We start from the raw sequence: 17,845 nt of genomic DNA, 5'->3' as shown, positions 1-17,845 counted from the left end.
ATTTGAACATATAAATATAATAAAGTTTTCTTTATTTATTATAAATTTTTTTAAATTAAATATTCATTTTAAAAATCGAAGATAATATCAAAACAAACGTTATCTTTGCTATTATTTTTTTCATAATTCATATCACGTAATAATCTCACATTCATTAAATTAGAGGTATTTTATACATATAAATATAATAAAAATCTTTTCATAATTATAACTAATTGATTTTAAGTTTAATACTATCTAAAGTTTAACATAATTTAACATTATATTTCAATATAATTTAAAATGGTATCATAATAGACAATGCCTTTGTTGTTACCTCTTTTGTAATTTATGTTATGTGATAAGTTTGTAATTTCTAAAAGCAAAGGGAGTATCAGAGTGATAATAATTCTATGTCTATTAAATTGAGAATATTTTGAACATATAAATATAACAAAAGTTTTTTCACCTATTACTAATTAGTTTTAGAGTAGATGTTCACCATAATTTAACAAAAACTTATTTTGGTCCTTGGCATGGAATTTGGAATAATTTTTTTTACTTCCTGAGTATGTGCCAAACCAAATAAGATGATTTTCTTTTACCCGTAGATATCATATCCTTAGCAAATTTTTATATTTTTTGTTTTCGATTCAACCAATCCAACCAATCTAAATTTTAAATAAAATTTAACATTAAATATATATATATATATATATATATTATTATATATAATAGTACTTAAAGTCGATGGAAAATTGATTACCCGTACGCCATAATATAGTCAAGTCAAGATATGATTTATATCATTTATAAAATCATCTTCTCTTTAACAAATAAGGAAAAAAAAATTCTNGAGGTCAAGTCTCTATATTCATGCATTTTATTCAATTTAATCATCGTACTCAAAATTGAAGTAATTTAGTTTCTTAATTTTGATAATTACTTTAATTTAGTCTTTAGGCATCAAATTTTACCATTAAAATAAAAGACATCAATGTTGATGTGACACATTTTGAAAATATGGTACCAACATGATGACGTGACATGCTACATGGCATCAACGTGATGACATAACAGTGCCACGTGACACTAATATGATGACATAACAATTCTGACATGGCACTGACATGCTGACATGTTAATGCCACATGGTAGACAAAAAATTTTTTAAAAATTTGTGCTACGTTATAAAGACTAAATTAAACAAAAATATATAATATAATAACTAAATTGAACAAAATTGAGATGTTGAATGACTAAATTGAAAAAAAATTAAAAATTATAAATATTTAAGTAGATGATAGATATACTTATTAATAAATCAAATATTTAAGTGTAAAAGATTTATAGTGTTAAAATATATATATATATATTCTTAATTATTTGATTCTAGAATTTTACATTAATTTATATTTTTTGTAAAAATTAAGTTTGAATTATCCTTTTACAAAAAACTTTAAAAAAATTACATACCTAAAATCAAATTTAAATAAATAACTTGTATTATATATAAAATAAAATAATATAAAAGATTAAATAAATTATTTTTTATTTATAAAAATATAAAAACAACCCTCCCTCTACCTCATGTTATTTTGCTGTGATTATCTCTGGTTGTTGTTTAAGGTTTCGCTATCCTTTGTGCTTACTTTCGGGGTTGTAAATGTTGGGTTATTGCGTGATCAAGGGTGATCTTGTTCTGCACTTGTTTTGCAGAGTGATTTTTGTTATAGGTGGAGGGAGGGTTGTCTTTCTCCTTCTTATTCTTGTTTTTTATCTCGAGGAATGAATTCCAACTTTTCCAAAAAAAAAAATCAAATAATTTCAAAATTTTTTACTATTATAAATAGAAGAAAAAAAATTATTTAGTTTTTATACTATTTTATTTCAACATAATGCAAATTATTCATTTAAATTTGACTTTAAGTATAATTTTCTTTTCAAAATTTTTTTTATAGAAGGAGAATTCAAGTTTAATTTTTACAAATAAGATAAATTAATGTACATTTTCTACAATCAAATAATTAAATAAAAAAATATTTATATATTTTTTAACACCATAAATGTTTTACATTTAAATATTTAACTTATTAATAAGTACATCTATTATCTACTTAAATATTTGTACTTTTCAAATATTTTTTTTAATTTAATCTCTCAACATCTTAATTTTATTAAATTTAGTCATTGTATTATATATTTTTATTTAATTTAATCCTTATGACGTGACATTTTTTTAAAATTTTTTTTATCTATTACGTGACACTGACGCATAAGCATATCAATGTCACATCATCATATTAGTACCACGTGACACTGTCACACCATCACGTTGGTGCGATATGACATGTCGAGTCATCATGTGGCACCACATCATCAAATGTGCCATGTTAGCATGTACGTTAACGATGATGTCATTCTTTTTAATGGTAAAATTGAATATCATTTGAGGAATAGACTAAATTGAAATAATTTTTAAAATTAAAAGATTAAATTATTTTAATTTTAAGTACATTAACTAAATTGAATAAAATGCATGAGTATAAAAACTTTGTGAATATTTTGACCCTTTTTCTTTCATTGGTATAAACATTTACACCATGTTAAGAAAGGAAGTGAAAAGAAGAAAATGAGGTGGAAAGAAAGGGAGGTAAAATCAGGTGGAAACAGAGGGAAGGGAAGGGGACCCATATTTGATATTTCTGAAAAATGGAAATGACTATTACACACTTTGATCTACATTAATTTACAAGTTTACCAGATTTAACTTGTTCACTAATCACCATCCAAGCATCTTCTCAGCATGTTCCTCCGCTTATTAATTTCTTGGCATTGCTATCAATGTTTTCACCCATTTCTTCGAGTTTTATTGATATTTTATCCTTATTTGTTTGGTAGGTCCATGTGTGGCAATGGATATTTATTATTTATTTATTTATTTATATTAATTTGGTAGTTCTTTATTTATTACTCCTTTTACTTATCCCATAGCAATAACTTAGCAACCGCGTTTAGTGGTTTTATTTGAAAAAAATAATATATTCATATATTTGTTCAAATACATAATGCGAGCATAATGGTATGTATTGAATTACTAGATTTATGCTTTTTAAAAAATTACGAACCTTAGTGATGCAAATTTTGACAAAAGAGTCCGGTTCTGACTGCATTAAGCAATTTTTGGGACAAGAGTTACCCTTGATGAATCGTACTATCATGTAATCCAATTCTATCAGTTAAATCTGAGAAATAACCCAAAATGAAAAACAAAAAGGAATTTAACAAAGTAAAAATTAAGATACAAAATTAACAAAACGGAGAAAAGAAGTTGCTGGCTGGTGTCAGCCCCATCCCCCGATGCTACCAAAATGCAATTGCTGCTGTCATCTGTCTACACATTAATGATACACTTCTAATTCCTTTTTTCCCCACTTTTTCTCTTTCCCCTAGCTTCTCTTTCCTTTTTTTCCAAATCTTTTTTCGATTTTTTTATCCTTTTTTTTTCAGAGTTCAACTACTTTGTCTTCCGTTTCCTCCCATGTACAGATACAAGAATGACTATGACGACTAAGACTTCTTGAGTTTTTCTGTTGTGTCAAAAACTCCTATACCTCACGCTGTCATGTCCATGGCTTCAATATATCACAACTCGAAGTAGCCCTGGCTGTGGTTCTGTATAGTCAAGGCACTCTTCTTCAAGGAGATATCGCTGTACAGCAACTGGAAGTCTTGCTGGAGTACGAGAGCCCCTAGTATGGTGGCCAGTTCCAACACATATGTAAACCTGCAGACGCTGATCTGCTGCCCGTGCTGTGCTCCTGAGCACCGACAGTTCATGCTTCAGCATGTGAATGGCTTCACTAACATGCAACCCATGCAGGTCTATCATCCGCTCCTGCCCTCTGACATTCTCTGGGTTCCTATATTTTTATAGTTCATAAACAGTCAAACAGAACAAACTAGTATTGAGCCTACCAATTAGTCTTAATCTAAAAAGATTTTAGATTACTGAAAATAAGAACCAACAATTACCAAAATAACCAATTGACAAACTCAGGTACATTAGTTCATCACAGCTATACGTATGACAACTGAAAAGAGGAAGGAGTTAGAGAAAGGAGAAAGGTTGGGGGTGGAAGAAGGGAGAAAGGGAGGGATAGGAACCAATTATACTTAAAGCTGCAGGGATGAATACTAACTCCACAGATATCAGCAACCAATGCCTTATCATCCACCAGAAAATATCTTACTACCCCATTGATAAACAGATCTTAAAAGCCATAACAATAATAGCAACAGAAGAATGGATTGAAGCCTGTTAACTGCCAAGTCAAATGACCAAGTGCAACAGGAAAGATATGACAAACCTCTGGCGATATATAGACTCTTGAGCTTTTCCATGAGCTGCCTTCATATGCATATTATGTAGTTGCCCTTTCACACTAAGTTCCTTTGCTAGAGCCTTATTGCCAATAACAAATGCTTGATGTGCCTATTTTAAAATATATAAAAAAATCAGTTAACAATAAGGATAAGTTTAACAGGCTAAGTTCAGTAGGGGAGAGGGATATTAGTGATGAACAATAAAGCAGACTTCAAATGCAAGATTTGACACTGGAGTCACACTTTAGAATCATCTGCCTGTCTGAGTTGATGCACGCTGTACTAGTGTAATAGCATCAACTTTGGAAAGCAAGAGCTATTTATCAAAACACATATTCATTCAGGATATTTAAACAGAGTTGTGACAGATACATTCTTCCTATGTACATTATAAAATGTCACTAGACTTCTTTAATTCCCAAATTGATAAAGTCCGCTAACTGCATTAGTCAACACAAAAAATTCAATGAAGCTTACCATAAGAGAGGGGATGAGGCCATGGGGGAAATACTAATGGAATTCACACCTATGAATAATATTATTTGATTGCACATCTAGCTAAGCTGATTGATGCCTAATATAACTTAGTGGACAACTTTAAAGTTACAGATAAAGGTAGTACAAGCAGATGTAAATATTGAACAATTATACAAGAAATGGGCTAAAAAAGGGAACTCATTACCCAGGGTTAATACTGCAAAAGAAGCACAAATACAAGAAGTAATAAAAGGGAAAAAGAAAAAGTGGCTGGCAATTAGGCTAAAACATGGTTGAACAACTCATTTTGTCACTTGCTAAACAAAAATGTCAAACCTATAAATATGTCAGTTAAACTATGTGCAATTTGATTTCCAAGGAGATACCTGTTCAAGGTATGCATTACGTAAACGTGCATGGTCTCGAGCTTCTTCACGCAGTTCAGAGTACAAATTTGCTGCCAGCTCAATAATGTTAAAGCAAATAGATATGCACAAAGGAATAGATCACTCCTACTTAAATCTGTATAAATGATTAACTTTATTGAGTGCAGAATATTACCCACTGCATCTCCAGTTTCAAGCCAAACAGGAGCAGATCGAGCTGAACCACGAGTCTGCAACCTATTAGCATGAACCCCTCTTCCAGGTGCAGCACTGTAGGTATTAGCCAACGCATGAGAACTTCTACTTGAGCCTACAGTTGAATCGGCAGAACCATTTCTATCGTACTTCCATATTCCGGAATCTTGAGATGCCATTTTCCTGACAGCTGAAGCAAAATCTATGGCACCTCTAGATGAAAGGGAAGAACCGGACTTGAACATAAGCATATTTTCCTTGTCAGAAGTTCGATAAGGATTGGCACTGTGTTGAAGATCATCTCCTGCATATTTTGGAGGACCACTCTGACCATCTGACACAGTAAGCGCAGGAAAGTCTAGTGTGCTCAGATTGGGAGCTGACAAGGTCTTTGAATTCAGATTCTGGTTGAAACCACCATCAACTTGAAGCTGCAATAAAAATCAAACTGACCCATGAAATGATAAACAATTTAAGACAATTAAGAAGGAAATGAAAATTTTTGAGTATGCTGGAAAACATGCCCATGAGCCACAAAGCACATCACAAAAACCTTAGAAGATATAACTTCAAAAAAAAAAAAAAAGAGAAAGGAAGCGAAAATCCCTTCATGAAAAAACTACCCCTCTGTAACAGGCCACAGAATATTATGAACCAGGCTACATACAAGACTGGTTGAATTGTGTCACCTCAAAACTGCATGAGGAGCCAGCTTCCCTGTCAAACCACAGTTAGCATCCAAAAAATTATCATCCATTGCATCCACAGCAGATTCTCAACATGATAATTCCATAAATATGGCATAAAAAGAAAGAAGAAGAAAAATGGCGATTCCAGAGTAAAAATTAAGGAACATAAAAAACTGAAGTACAGAAACATCCTTCCATCCTGATTTTGACCACAAACCATTCCTTTAGTAGTTCTGCAACTACCTAGCAATTTAATCAGAAAACATAGAACATAAAACTTGAAGTTGCAAGCAACTGATGCATTGCTGTATCTCCAAACAAAGGATAAATGCAAGGACTTGAAACATGGCCAACAAAAACATTCGAGCATCACTCACCTCAAGCTGAGTGAGCATCTCAATAGTCAGATTTAAGTCACAACTATTGGCAAAATAAACTTCAGCAAGGCTTTCAGCAGCAAATCCAGGGAATTGAGACGCCAGAAACTCCACAGGGTTCATTTCAGTATCATCGATAATTGTGTGCTCACCTAACATATCATTGACGAATCCATGTCTAGAGTTTCCATCATATGGATGTCCCTCCCTCCCATTGCCAAGTAGCTGATCACTGTTAACAAGTTGTTTGTCCCAATGTTTGGCTGGAAAATGCGAAAAACTAGCTGAAGTAGGATCCTCTCCATAGGACGAAACAGGATATCTCAATTTTTCAGCATAGTTATTACCATTACCATAATGCTGCAGTAGTTCCTGCTGATCACCAAATGCATATCCACTACCAGCAGAAGCAGGAAACCTTGAAGCTTCGCTACCATCATGCAAGGACAAACCTGCTAAAGAGAGGCTCCCAGACCCAATTCCTTGAGAATCATCCTCATTAATAACCTTAAAGTCTGGGGTAATGTCATCAGGCAGCTGGCGACGCCAGAACTGATGAGCCTCTTCATCAGAATTATTGGAAACAGAAGACTCTGACCGATCAAGCACTGCTTTTCCTATGGTCCCAGAAGTAGCAAATTTTGCTGCTGCATCAGCTGCGCTAGTGCTTCCGGAAGAAGCTGGTGACCTAAGGGAAAAGGGAACAAACTCTGCAGCATTAGGATTCAAAGTTGTTACCTTGCTAGGGGTATTTAGTTTGGTGTCACTAATTTGGGTCCCTTTCTTTAATAAGCTCATTCTTTACTTAAATGAAAAAAGATTCTACATAGATATAGGAAACAGATGCAGAGGATACACCCTTGATTTCCACTAAACTCTACCCAAAACCTGCAAAACCGTCCATCATATCACATTATTAATAAGTCAAACTTACAAAAGAATCTTAAATTAAAGACAAACACACACACATAAATCCAGTCCTTACTAAAAAGAACTCAATAGCCAAATCGAGAATGACATTAATACCAAAAAGCACCAAATCTCAACGGCACTCTTTATAGAAATTTTTACAATGGTAATTCCCATGAAAATAATGATGATGACGACAATGATGAAGATGATAGTAGAAACATTAATAACCATATTTGACTCTTATGCATGCAGAATCCATTGCTTTGAACGAAACAAACATAATACTATGATTAATTAACAACTGAATGGCAAGTAAAGCTCATCATTTCTTATAACCAACATCAAAATAAGATTAATTGAAAATTATAAGTTAAAGTATGAGATTTTAATTAAATCAAGTGCAATAAAGAGACCAAAATTTTGCCAAGACACTGTTCAAAACCCTAGAATTCACTCCTCAACAAAATTTTAACCTGAAAAGAAAAAGAAAGCACAAAATTCTCAAGTAATAATTAAACAACAAGCTCATTAAATTAAAAACCCTAATATTAATAATCAAAAACTGAAATTTCCATGAAAAAAATAAAACCAAATTCAAGCTTTCTAATTAAACAAAACCTTAAAACGGAAGGCAAGCATAAATCAAAGCTATAATCTCGCATTATCCAAGCCAGTAATTACAAGAGATCTCAAGTCAATCCCACACACACACACACACACACACACACACACACACACACACACACAAAAGGAAAAATTCGAAATAAACAGAGCTAAAAAAGAATAAATGAAGAATCGAGAGATCTAAAGGAGAAATTTATACCTTTGCGAAACAAATCAAAAGGATCCATAGCTAAAGAGATCAGATGAGAAGACAAAAAAAAAATTATAAAACAGAGGATAAGAAGATACCAACAAAACAAATAATTTTCGGAGATTTTTTTAAAAAAATTTAATTGGGATTTGAGCTTTTGGTTTTTGTTTTTCTTTGGCTGTGCACTATGTTATCTCAGCTTTTGGTTTCACAGGCTTCTCTGTATCTTTCCTTTCTATCTCTTTCTCTGCCCCTTTTTTGTTTTTCCTTCTCTCTTTGGTCTTTCCTTTTTTTTTTTTTTGTTTGAAAATGGCTTTAGCTAACAGCCTAAGAGCACTACTACCACCACCACCACAAAAATATAAAACAAAGACACCCAACCCCTCCGCCACTCGATTTGACCTCTTTTTCCTTTCTTTCTTTTTTTTTTTTTAATTCTCTCTCTCTGTTTATGGATCCTCTAATCCTACAGTTATTTAATTAACAATCTAATCTAATACTAGGTAATAATTAATCACTTGGGATTTGGGATTTGGGATTCCGGAAATAGAAGGGTAAACCCCAAACATTCACGCTTGATTGCTATGACTTTCTTTGATTTTTTTCTTTTTTTTTTATTTTCTCTTCTCTCACCCCATATGGCCGCAATAAGCAAGAAGCCCCTCTAGTTTTACCAAATTTAAGGAATAAATAGTGAAAAAAAGAAAACCATATAAAAAATTTGAAGGTTTTTTTATGCAATGAACTAAAAATTCTCATATTCATTTGATTATGATACATTCGTAATTTTAAAAATCTAAAATATTACATAAAAAAATCAAAATGAAAAAATTTTCAATTTTTTATTATTATTTGGTATCAAGAACCTTTTTCAATTTGGTGGTGTTATACAGATTTGGAGTGATATAAACAAGTTTTTCTTTAAAAAAATATATTTTTTATGAGTCATTTATTGTTTTTTCAAAATACTTATCAAATAATGTATACAACCTTCACTTTTATAAATTTTTTAAAATCTCTCTATTTATTACTCTGTTTATATTTTTTAAAATGTTTAATACGGCGTTTAACTTAAAAAAAGAAAATATAAAAAAAAGGAAAAATGTGATTCCCCCACAAAAATATAAATATAATTACCAAAAGCAATTTGCTATAATTGGATTTGCTTTCACATCCTAAAGAGACTTCTCTTCCGCCCATGCTTGAGCCAACCAAGCCAACTGCTGTTTTCTTTCTAATTTTACACGACATCTTAACCGCTCACAGTAAATGACAAAATCAGTTGTTAACCGCAGCCATATCAAATTCCGCCCTTTTCCCCCATGTCCTGTATTTTTTTTTTCTTAAAATTAGTTCTCACAATTTCTTTTTTTTTTTGGTCAGGTTTCTAACAAAATTAATTCTCACTTAACCAAATTGTAGTAATAAATAGGCAAAGGAGAAATGCTTAAGCCGGATAGAGCAGCCCATCCTACAACGATAGTGATATCTTTGTTCTTGTTCTACCAAACTCAAAAGACTACGTCGGCTTGACTCCAAAACTTCGAGTATGATTTAACTGTTAACCAAATAATGTTGGCACCACTTGCTCCTGGTTAAGTGAATGTGATCAAAACATACAGACGCCGGAATCAGTATGCAATTGCTATCCTTATTTTATACCAAATAATTTGTCAAGCACATGATCCAACCTCTGGAATAAATAGATTAGCTAGTTAATTAAAGAGGCCATACCTGGCAAAGAGACCAATCATTTATTCATTTAAAAGATTCAATCCTCTAGGTTTAGACACCCCTTGCCTTAATGCAGATTTGACCATCATAAATTTTTATTTTTATTTTTGTATTTTAGATATTTAATTTTTCTCTCACCATAGAAAGAGTAATACAAATTATTGTTTATAGTTGGTGTTAATGATTATTGAAAAAAAAAAGAGTAGAGATGAAAATATATATTTTATATTCGAATTTCTATCTTATATCATTTGACTTTATTAAATAGAATTAGTGTATTTTATAATTAGTTTCATTTAGCATTTAAATAGTAAAATTACTATTTGTTACGAGTTTCAATAATGGTCATAGAGTATCCACCACTACCCAAATATAATTTGAATAATAATTTTTAATATTGATTTTTTCATAAATTACTTATAATTAATGTAATACTTACCGAAATTTTAATCATTCTAACTATGGTTTTAAATTTTAATTTATTAATTTAATTTGTATTAATAATAAATAGATTAATTTTAAATTTATTTTTATTTCAATATCAGATTGTTTGTAAGTGTTGATAATCAAACTCAAAAATTAAATGTAGCTGAACATTTAATTTATTAATTTGTATATGATCTCCTCATTTAAAAAACATAGTTCGAATCTCTCTTCTTTCAAATAAAAAAAAATAACTCAAGAATTAGATGTTGATTTTTATTCTAATTCATCTAAAATATTGATAGTTTAAATTTTAATTGAATTCGATTCATTTTTCAATACTTCAAAAAGTGGGTGGTCATTCCTAAAATGAAGAGAGATCTTTAAATATATAATTTAATTTTAATGTAACTCATTTTTAGCTAATAGTATATAATATAAATAACTTTACAAATTTTTTTATTTAAGTTTGTTCAGTTATAGAATTTACTTTTTACTTTGACAGTAAATTAATAGCAAATTACTTTTTACTTTTAGATATTAAGCGAGACCTGATAACCTAGGATGTTAATAGATGGGCATGGTGCTGTGTACCCTCCTATCTTTCGTCCAATTCCAGCCATCAAGCCAATTAATACAGACACAGATTTCGATTTCATTCCACTGTTTATCAATGGGCGCTTAGAACAATTATCTGGACCGTTAGCATTAATGTCACGCTGCTAGCTGCTGATATGTCTCACTAAGTATGGAAAAGCTCTGGGACTATCTAAAGGCAAAGCATTATGTTTCGAAAATTAGCTAAAATTCTCCTTAAATTGTTCATGTGCAGGGGTTAGCATAAATAAAAAAAAAGGGGGAAAAAACAAAAGGCGAACAGATAAGAATAGAAGGAGCCTAATTAATTCCTTAAATAATTATGGGTTATTAAGGAATTAACTGATTAAATATCATAGCTGCAAAATTAAAATAACGACAAAATATTACAACAGAACCAGTCCGACGCGCGTGTCAGGCTCTGACCGTACGCTCATCTCCGAGGCAAAGACCTTTTTAAACAAGGTCTGGCAATATTTAACAGAACATTAGTAGATGTCACGCGCCGGTTATAGGTCGTGGGAAAGGTAAGATACGGGAAAGAAGAGAAATCTCTAAAGAGCACGTTTGGCTTGGACGACCCACAAGATAGGTAATTGTCCTGACAGCTGGCAAGTCCTGTCCTAATAGAGCCCGCACTTTAGCACTACATCCCGTCCTCCACAAAACATTGCACTATAAATGTTTTACCAATAGGGTTGTTCCACGTGTAATATACACTATCTGATTTAATGAGGAGTGAAAGTTAGGGTGGGGATGGGAGCAGCGGAAAAGTGTACGGATTGACCGTCATGGTAAAAAACAGTGACGTGGAGAGCAATTACAGTGGCTTCAAGCCGCCAATGATTGGGCCGTTTATCTTTTCCTCCCTATTTATATATACAAGAACATTTTCACATTTCGGTAGAAATCAATCAGAGAGAGGTATTTAGCGGAGAGAAAGACGCGGAAAATCTCTGTGTTAATGCAATTGAGATCCATAACTGTTTTCTCCCTTAGATTTTGCTCTTGAATTAAATAGATACATAGAAAGAAAAAGAAGCAGAGAGAGAGCCAATTTAGGCTCTGAGATGTATATGCAGTTTACAGTTCTTCTTCTCATGCTTGTTGCTGAAGAAAAATCTCAAGAAAGGGAGTGGGAGAAGGAGAGATAAACAAGATTTCTCATCAGGGTTTGAATCAAAATCAAAACTTTTTTCTTGGGTATTTATTGTTTTTTTTTTCAAAATTTTAGATGTTTTTCGAAAAAAATGTTCTGTCTTGATTATTATGAACTGGATTTCATTGATGTTACAGCTTTTGAAGGAGCACTCCAATGGCTGCAGCGGTTTCCAAAGATGCAAAGAAAATGGAGTCCGTTAAGCACAAAAACCTCCAAACTGAAGTTGAGTTTGCAGAGTGTGATTGTTGCGGTTTAACTGAGGAGTGCACGCCAGCTTACATTGCTCACGTACGTGAAAAGTTTGAAGGGCGTTGGCTTTGCGGGCTTTGTTCGGAGGCCGTTAAAGACGAGACAGTTAGGTCTGAGGAAGATATTACAACTAACGAAGCGTTGGATAGACACCTGAAGTTTTGTGAGCAGTTCAAGTCTTCGAGTCCTCCAGCTAATCCTGCTGAGGATTTGATCTCTGCAATGAAACATTTGCTTCGAAGAACTTTGGATTCTCCGAGGAAAAGTGGACCACCATCTGCCTCGTTTGTTCGATCCAAAGGTTGCTTTTCCACTCTGCCAAATGGAGAAGTAAGGAGTGAGGTTTAAATGGAATCTAGTTTTGAGAAGCGAAGTTGAATAAAGGATTGTTGAATAAGGCTACCAAATCGGAAGTTTGGATTTTGCTTAGGCAAGGTTTAACTTCAGATAAGTCATGTTTTAGGTTTATTTGTTGTCATCTTTCTTGACGTAAGGCATTGGATGAATGAAACTGGAATCTTCCTTCAAGGCCTTCAATAAAATGCTCAACGGGGTTTATCAGATTCTGGTTTTAAATTTATAATTTCCTTCAAATATTTTCTACTTTGCCAATCAGAGTCTACACTGTTGGAAGTCTGGTAAAAATCCATTTCTCTTTAACGAGGATTGTATTCTAGCTAGATGCGCGTAACCTTTTGGCTGATGTTGAGTATTTGTTCATACCCTTCTGATCAGAAATAAATGCGTTTTCATTATGAGTAAAAAGTACTCGTTGTTCTTGAATGCAAATGAAAATGAAACATTAATATCCCCTGCAAAACAACATGCGCCACACATCCCTATACAACTTCCTCAAGGCTTATTTGTCTTCTAGTTATTTTGGCTTTCCAATTTGCAGAGAGAGAGACATTTGATGTTATGTAACGTTCTCCCATTCGAGAAGATGAAAGGATAGGGTAAAAAGAAACCTACGTGAGAGAAATTAAGTCTGTGTGGTGCAGTTGCATTGCCCTATTGCAGGTGACAGGGCAAAGCACAGTGGGGTTCCAGAAAAAGATCCTAGAAATAAAAAATATCTGGGGATTGGCACTGGAGCATTAGACCTTAAGACTGTGACCTTACGAGTTCTTGGCAATAGTTCATGTGGTAGGTTGTTGAGCCATTACTCTAGTATGAACATCGTGGCTAATTTTTTGAGAATAAAAGGTTGGGTCCAAATAGGAAAGGAACCTCTTGGCCCCACTGCTTATCAAGTTGATCAGTGGGATGGGGCAAAAAAAAAAAATGTCTAAGAATTCTTTCTCTGAAATCCAAAACTTATCCAATATAGATATCCAGATCATGGAATGCCATAGAAGCTTTCATTTTCTTGCAATTTATATGTTGAAAATGTTATAATTAATGTTAAGAGTTAATTAAATTGTACCCAAAAAACAAAAACAAAATTTATAACTTAAAGATATAAATACACAATGCAACTCGTGATAATGCAATATAAACAGTATTAATTATTGGTGCCTCATTTGAACTGCATTTGGAATTATTGCAAGGTCTGACAATAGTACTTTTTCTAGGGCTTATAAGCCTTGGTCATCTCTATCTTCGGCCATTATGTAATGATTTGTTCATGTTAATAATCTGACTTACTTGTTGAAGGAATTGATTTAGATGGATGGGAAAATTTTCAGACTGCTAATTATGCTAATCTTATACATTAGTCCACTTGTTAATTATTAATTCGACTGCTATGATGCTGAGGGTAGTGAGTTTTCATACCCGTGGTTCAATGAAATTCTTATTATTCAACAAAAAAAAAAAAATCAACGGCGCTGATCATATAAATTGATTAGTTTTATATGGCATTTTGTGCTAATTTAAATTAATTAATTATGGGTTGTAAGCCATTCTTAATTATTGATCTTGCTTAGATGTTTGGAAGGATTATATGGGTTTCGTGGAAATTGGTTCAAGATCGATATCACAATGTGGAAAAAGTGATACGGTTGTTAGAGAACATGCTTAATCATGAAACCTGGCTATTATTGTTTAATATTCTTACTACTCAAACACACCAAAAAAAAATTTCAATAATTTCCGGAGTTTATAATGTCAAAAAGGAATTTGCCCCTTGATACTTATGATTGATGCCGGCTTGCCTGTCCTATCCAGGGATATTTATGTTTGCATATCATGATTCCTAACAAGACAAATGCCTACAAGATTACAAATTAACTGATGGGTCAAAAATACAATAATTTTATCTATTGCTATTCCCATTTTCTTGTATTTTCATTTGTCAAAATATTTCATATCTTAAATTACGGAACACGAGTATTCTAACATCACCTTGAATTATTAATTTAGTATTTTATAAAGCTTGGTAAAAAATTTAATTTTTACGTAATATTTAGATGATAGCTTTTTGTTAAGAACAATTAAACGAAAGTTTCAGAAAAAAGAAACCAAATTGTAAATCAACAAATGTTGTTAACTTATTCTATACATCAATTATTACATTTTATGCTTTTAAGTAAATAATATTTTCAATTATTTTTTAATATGCATTTTATTGATGTATCATCTAGATCTGTTAAAATTATATGATTATTCTTGATTGTAATTACTATATTTTATAAACAAAATAAAATCTTAAACCAGTACTATAAGATTAGTGTTGTCCAATTGCAATATATTTTAGTAGCATCCCTTACTGATTTTCAGAAACCGAGAAAGCAGTAGATAAAGCTTGCTGCTACTTGCTAGGGTGGGGCTTTGCTTTTCGTACGGGCAAGAACGTTCTATTCTATTGCGGTACGCAGTACAGACTGTTCATTGCCTTTGTACTGCACACCCCACTCTTTCTCACTTGTGTAATAACAAATATAACTTTTAACTTCCATGTCGCTGGATGCACCGCCATGGCCATGTAATTGCAAAGCTGCCACTCGACAATAAAAAAAGTTAAAATATTACTTATAATTATATATAAGTTATATTCAATACAACAATTAATAATTGATAGCATAATTTTTTATATTTCTTTTGTTAGGGGACTATGTTTTTGTTAGAAAGTTATAGTTGGCCAAGACACAGGTCAAGGGAGAGACAATCAATTCTAACAAACTGAGTTGGTTTAAATGCAGAGAATAAACGATGACTTGATCTTAGATGTATAAGTCTTCCAATATCGGAAACCCGTGAGAGCTCGAATGAAAAAGCTAAAAAATAACCACACAAATTTTTTATATTAAAAAATATTTTTAACGCACTGGTTTAACTCTTTTAATGGAATAACTAATTTAAACCCAAGAAATAGATGGGCAAATGGATGTATCTATTTGATAAGATTGATAATAACGTTGTCCCTATCTTAATCAGCCTTATAGCCCAGGAGTACACGTTAAAAAAGGTTTGGCGGCTTAATCCAAATTTGTTTCTAACATCAATCATGAATTAATCGTTTCCCTTCGTATAATCCAAAGTCCGAATTGACCCACTCAGAGAAACCAGCTGGCCTGCCTGACCCACACTTTCGTAAACATTACGACTTCTCTTAAGCCAAGAAGTAACAAGGGTTAATATTGTTTGTCTGCCAGTAAAACCCTGGAAAAATGTTAAAAAAAAAGGAAAGGAGTAAAGGAGCAAAATGGTAAATATAACATCAAACAATGGCATTTCCAAACATAAAGTACCAATCCTATTCTGAAATTGTACTACACAAATTTAAATATAGTACAGTTGGGTTGCAAGTTGCAACCTCTTCTTTTATGAATATAAATTCTTCAGCTTTAATCGTTGATCTCTCTTTTGGTTCTGGGAAACTAAGGAGAAATTTTGTACTTCATTTAATTTATTCACACTGATCTTCTTTTCTTTTCTTTTCTTTTCTTCACCGTAAAACACGGTAGAGATGATGCACATGACCTTTTACTGGAGCCGGCAGGTGACTCTCCTGTTCAGTTCCTGGCGGACCGAGTCATGGCTGAGTTACGCGTTGACTCTTCTGGCTTGTGTTTTGGCTTCTGCTTTATACCAGTACTTGGAGCACGTAAGGTATCAGGTCAGGCGGGGAGGGAAGCCGGCGGAGGGGACGGCTGAAGAACCGCTTTTGCTGCAGCAGAAGGGAGCTGGGTCTGGAAATAGAGGTAAGTGGTCGGTGAAGAAGGTCGTGGGAGGGGTGCTTTTTGGGTTGAGCTCGGCTTTAGGGTATTTGTTGATGCTGGCGATTATGTCGTTCAATGGAGGTGTGTTTCTGGCTATTGTTTTGGGCTTAACGGTTGGGTTTTTGGTGTCTAGGAATGAGGAGGATGATCAGATTGCTGGCGTTAATAGCACTTGTGCCTGTGCCTAATGAAAGAAAGGGCAGTTTATTTTCCCTTTTTTTTTTCTGGTTTCTTTTTTAGGTTGAGGTGCCTGGGCTCTGTCTGTTTCTGGGTTTGGATTGGGTGATCATGGTATGTGTTAATATGTAATCATCCGACTCTTAAGTTAAAAAGTCATTACTGTAATTGTCAATCGGCAGTTTTTCTATTTATGATTGTTTGTTTTGGGGGAATGCTTTTCTGGATTTCAAACTCATTAATGTTGGTATTAATACCACAAAATGCCATCTGAGATGTTTCAAAGCATTAGTCAATCATGTATCAACAAAAGGCAACGAATTGGATGTGTTTTGGGTTTAGAAAACAACTCTTTAAACAGTATAATGAAACTGGAAGCAGACTGATTCTGTCATGAATTTGGGACTTGCCTAATGGTTAACCTACTTTGTTGGTGGCGGCCATTCAAATCTCAGCTCATCCAAATGGTCAAGGAGTTTATATCTACCCCTTAAAATAGGGAAAAAGCAATGAGAGATTGATTAGGTCATGGTCAATTATGCAGGGCAGAGGACTTGGCTCTAAAACAGAGAATATGTTTTGGTTTCTCGACGAGATTTCAATTGGAAGCTGGAAACAAGGAATTTGTTCTTTTTACAGTTTCGAGTTGTCTTAATCCCAGACAGACAAATTCAGATGATGCAATGATGTGAACTGTAAAGATTGGCCAATAAATTTATTAATAGTCAGCTTTCTTAAAGACGACCATTCTTTGCATGAAGCATGCTGCATTTTGGAACTTTCTTTCCAAGCTTCTTCCATAACAATTCTGATATCGTCACAACTCTAATTTCTAAACAAAACCTTCTCAATAGGCTCCGTTGGAACCTTTCCAGGTTCATAAATTGTACTCCTACATTTTGGTTGGTTAACAAACTAGGTAAGGTATGGTTAACATAGACAAGACAGAAGAAGGAAGTTGCCCATTTTATTTGGATTACCTTTCCAAGCCTATAAATATATTGGAGTTGGAGGATTTGAATTTGGGATTTTAAGAATTCTCAATGCTGCTTTTCTGATGCTCTTTGATGTATTTCCAACAAAAGATTCATAGTTTCCAGCAAACATTCCCAATTGTTTTCTGAT

The 17,845-nt window shown here is 33.0% G+C and overlaps 3 protein-coding genes across 6 annotated transcripts; 2 read left to right on the top strand and 1 right to left on the bottom strand.

Annotated features, from left to right (window-relative positions):
• Positions 3,181 to 8,553, bottom strand: LOC18588172 (polyadenylate-binding protein-interacting protein 7). 3 transcript variants are annotated; one of them, XM_018127672.1, is made up of 7 exons: positions 8,225 to 8,552; positions 6,837 to 7,377; positions 6,490 to 6,752; positions 5,404 to 5,854; positions 5,229 to 5,299; positions 4,350 to 4,474; positions 3,487 to 3,902 (listed from the first exon to the last, which is right to left on the bottom strand). In XM_018127672.1, the coding sequence occupies exons 2-7, from the start codon at positions 7,285 to 7,287 to the stop codon at positions 3,617 to 3,619; spliced, it is 1,647 nt and encodes a 548-aa protein (XP_017983161.1). In that variant the 5' UTR covers positions 7,288 to 7,377; positions 8,225 to 8,552; the 3' UTR covers positions 3,487 to 3,616. The 3 variants fall into 3 exon arrangements, with proteins under 3 accessions (XP_007012458.1, XP_017983161.1, XP_007012460.1); XM_007012398.2 differs by having other exon boundaries at positions 6,843 to 7,377; XM_007012396.2 differs by having other exon boundaries at positions 3,181 to 3,902; positions 6,490 to 7,377; positions 8,225 to 8,553.
• Positions 11,864 to 12,992, top strand: LOC18588171. 2 transcript variants are annotated; one of them, XM_007012395.2, is made up of 2 exons: positions 11,864 to 12,172; positions 12,266 to 12,992. In XM_007012395.2, the coding sequence occupies exon 2, from the start codon at positions 12,285 to 12,287 to the stop codon at positions 12,726 to 12,728; it is 444 nt and encodes a 147-aa protein (XP_007012457.1). In that variant the 5' UTR covers positions 11,864 to 12,172; positions 12,266 to 12,284; the 3' UTR covers positions 12,729 to 12,992. The 2 variants fall into 2 exon arrangements, with proteins under 2 accessions (XP_007012457.1, XP_007012456.1); XM_007012394.2 differs by having other exon boundaries at positions 11,865 to 12,141.
• LOC18588170 (copper transporter 5.1) lies at positions 16,119 to 16,958 on the top strand. Its single transcript, XM_018127515.1, has one exon. It carries the CDS (start codon positions 16,291 to 16,293, stop codon positions 16,729 to 16,731), a length of 441 nt encoding a protein of 146 aa, XP_017983004.1. The 5' UTR covers positions 16,119 to 16,290; the 3' UTR covers positions 16,732 to 16,958.

The sequence above is a fragment of the Theobroma cacao genome, chromosome 9, assembly GCF_000208745.1.
Source record: "Theobroma cacao cultivar B97-61/B2 chromosome 9, Criollo_cocoa_genome_V2, whole genome shotgun sequence".
In the NCBI taxonomy this organism is placed as follows: Eukaryota; Viridiplantae; Streptophyta; class Magnoliopsida; order Malvales; family Malvaceae; genus Theobroma; species Theobroma cacao.
Note: the sequence above shows the minus strand (reverse complement) of the source record. Positions and strands in the feature narration are given on the sequence as shown.

Excerpts from the sequence above, each read along its gene's own strand:
- LOC18588172 (XM_007012396.2), bottom strand. The coding sequence starts at position 7,287 with ATGAGCTTATTAAAGAAAGGGACCCAAATTAGTGACACCAAACTAAAT. Across the intron at positions 5,855-6,489 it reads AGATGCTCACTCAGCTTGAG|CTTCAAGTTGATGGTGGTTT; the intron begins GTGAGTGATGCT and ends TTTTTATTGCAG. Across the intron at positions 5,300-5,403 it reads TGAAACTGGAGATGCAGTGG|CAAATTTGTACTCTGAACTG; the intron begins GTAATATTCTGC and ends TTGAGCTGGCAG.
- LOC18588171 (XM_007012395.2), top strand. The coding sequence starts at position 12,285 with ATGGCTGCAGCGGTTTCCAAAGATGCAAAGAAAATGGAGTCCGTTAAG.
- LOC18588170 (XM_018127515.1), top strand. The coding sequence starts at position 16,291 with ATGATGCACATGACCTTTTACTGGAGCCGGCAGGTGACTCTCCTGTTC.